This window comes from Agaricus bisporus (assembly GCF_000300575.1).
Source record: "Agaricus bisporus var. bisporus H97 unplaced genomic scaffold AGABI2scaffold_9, whole genome shotgun sequence".
Lineage (NCBI taxonomy): Eukaryota > Fungi > Basidiomycota > Agaricomycetes > Agaricales > Agaricaceae > Agaricus > Agaricus bisporus.
The window spans coordinates 918,342-921,386 of record NW_006267372.1 but is presented as its reverse complement, the minus strand read 5'-3'; the positions used below and the strand labels follow the sequence as shown (position 1 = coordinate 921,386).

The following is a 3,045-nucleotide window of genomic DNA, read 5'->3' as shown; positions in this document are numbered from 1 at the left end:
GCCTATAAAGACACACTTCTCGTAGTGAGGCTGAAGAGAATTTTGCTTATCTCGTTGTACATGGACATACATATGAAGTGCACCCCCATACCCGGAGATGTGAGACATCAGGTTTTCGCTTATAGAAAGCTTGGAAGGGAGTAGTGCCCGAAAGCAAAGCAGTGGGGAGCATATTCCAGACATGAACCATTGACGAGATACATTCACCCCAGAAAGAAGGAGGTAGCCGAGATTCCGAGAGCATAGCAGTGATCCTCTCTCCCATAGTCCTATTAGCCCGTTCAGCAAGTCCATTCTGCTGAGGCCGGTTCCGAGTGGAGTGACGTCTTTCGATGCCAGCAAGCTCAGTAAAGCTTTTGAAAGCATTAGACATGTATTCACCTCCCTTGTCATCCTGTAGTGCTCGCAGTTTGACTCCGAGTTGAGTCTCAGCCCAGGATTTGTAGACTTTGAAGGCTTCAAATGCCTCTGACTTAGCTTTGAGCAAATAGACTGCCCGGAAACGCGTCGCATCGTCAATGAAGGTGATCCAGTACTTGTAGCCTGAGTGTGAAGCGACTGGGAGCAGTCCGTGAAGATCTGAATGCACCAGCTCAAGAGGAGAGCAATTGTAATTCAAGGAGGAGGGAAAAGGAAGGGAATGCATCTTGCCAGCTAGACACGGCTCACAGATAGAGTCAGGGGATGAGTTAGACTCGAGTTTGAGCCCGGAGACTAGATCCTTACTGATCATAGACTTCACATCAGCGAAATTGTGATGAATGAAGCGACGGTGCCAGAGAGAAATGTCAACTGGGAGAGTGGAGACAGAAAAAGCAGCCTCCGAAGTGAGAGTTGAGCCGTCAAGCTCAGAAGAGTTGTTGGAGTGGATAGTGGCCGTGAAAAGCGAAATCCCTTTGCATTGGAAGTCAATAAATTGAGCGGAGATAGTGATATTGAAGCCCTTGTGACGGGCAAGGTAGAGACATGATAAGAGATTACTCCTGAGGTCAGGAACATGAAGGACTCTCGTAAACTCGACCACTCTAGTCTCTTTTCCATTCACCACCGGTTGAAAGACAACAGACCCTACACCAGCGGAATAGACAGTAGAGTTGTCAGCAAGACGGATAGGGATACGATGAGGGGAGTAGGATTTGAACCAATGGCGGTGAGGAGTCATGTGGGATGTAGCACCAGTATCAGCCAGCCAGAAAAAGTCAGCATCAAGCTGTAGTGGCGAGGATGGTGAGGAAGATGATGAGGGAGAGGATGGGGGAGAGGAATAAGCACCAAGAGCGGATGCTCTCAGTGGAATATCAGAGCCAGGAGAGCCAGAACCAGTAGAAACATCCCCAGGAAGAGTGGGTGGTGTGTTGACAGCTGGAAGAGCTGCACCTAACCCACTCAGATGGCCAAGTGGCCCTGTGACATTACTTTTAGATGGTATATCCTGAGTTCCAGGCAGTCTGGAGCGCTCCTGAGCGCGTCTTTTCGCGTGCCTTCGCTTCCTGCACCTCCTAGACATGTGCCCTACCCTCCCACAAAAGGAACAAGCGATTGACACGTTCCTAGGGCCAAAAATCGGTCCCAGGGAGTGTGGAGAGGGTATATGGCTGCCAGAGGGAGTTGTGGTCGATGTAGAGGCTCTCAGACGCGTCGAAATGGTGTCCCAGGCGTAGGGAGCGTGTGTGCGCGATTGCGAGGCCATGACGTCGATTTGAGTGCAGGGGAAGGGATAGAAGTTGAGATATAGAGGGGGAAATGGTAGAAAGTGGCAAAAAACGTGTTTTGAAGGCTGTTAGAAGCCGGGGCCCATAACCTGTTAAACGTAGAACGATAGCGGTTGCAGTGGCAATCCTAACGAGCCTAGAAGCGAGTCAATCGGATAGGAACTGACTGAGCGTTCCCAAGGACAAACTGAACTGTGGATACACTGTAAGAAGCTGTATTAAGTTCTAATAACTTGTACTCACCTGTGGATACACTGTAAGAAGCTAAGGCCTCTGAAGCATCCACAGGGGAGTTCAACCATACATGACTAAGCTATCATGTGACTAAACTCGTCCGCATATATCTAAGTCCATCAACAACCAAGTGTAGACTGCTTGCTCACTCTAACACAGGCGCATTCAGAACTTCTCCTATGGGAGCCATGTTGGCTGTGGCTGGTCTCATGCCTCTCCACCTCCAACTCAAGAAGCTGTTTGAGAGATCGGTCATCCGCATCAACACGCTTCACCCGCACCATCCCGTTCTTTCATTATTAGAGCGGCGAAAAGCCAAAGGATCTACCTTACATACCAACGCCTTGGAACGCAAGTCCAAGACGATCCGCAAAGTCATCAAGTCTCCATTGGACTCAGTGATCGACAACCCTTCCTCAGAGATCTTTGACCCCCTCTCTGAACACATAAAACCTGGACATCGGCTTGTGGACCGACATCCAGACAAAGTCAAATTTGTTCTCATGCCAAAGAATCGCAAAGACAGAGATGAATACCACAGCAAACTGAACCTTGCTCCCGTAACGGAACCGAAAGCCTTGCATCTGTTCACAGCAGGCGTCAAACACAAGTTCGATCCGAGCGTGCCCGTGCCGCATCGAACCCACTTGCATATCGCGCTCGTCACAGTCTTCAAAGGACAAGCCATCACATCTAAAACGAGGGCCGCCGGAAGGTGGGTCAACAATGAAACTATTGTCAGATGGTCTACATTTCTGGCATTAATCAAAGCGCACAAGAAGCTTCAAAATACTTATGGCAAACCGGTTTCCAACAAGGAGTCTGCACGCTGAGCGAGCCGCCACCACACATGCCGTCTTCGGATGGTATAGGAACGCGCTTCGGACTTTTTGTCCGCTCGCAAGGATTCAACGTGCCGCCACCACACATGCTCTCTTCGGAGAGTATATGTTAGAGTGAGCAAGCAGTCTACAAGTGTTACTGGTGGACTTAGAGATATGCGGACGGGTTTAGTCACATGATAGCTTAGTCATGTATGGTTGAACTTCCCTGTGGACGCTTCAGAGGCCTTAGCTTCTTACAGTCTGTCCACAGGTGA

At 49.6% G+C, this 3,045-nt stretch overlaps 1 protein-coding gene across 1 annotated transcript; it reads left to right on the top strand.

The window, feature by feature from the left end:
* Window positions 1-2,125: 2,125 nt before the first annotated feature.
* On the top strand, window positions 2,126-2,779 carry AGABI2DRAFT_145095 (hypothetical protein; the record flags this gene model as incomplete). Its single annotated transcript, XM_006463845.1, has 1 exon — window positions 2,126-2,779. One exon carries the CDS (start codon window positions 2,126-2,128, stop codon window positions 2,777-2,779), a length of 654 nt encoding a protein of 217 aa, XP_006463908.1.
* Between the last annotated feature and the right edge of the window lie 266 nt (window positions 2,780-3,045).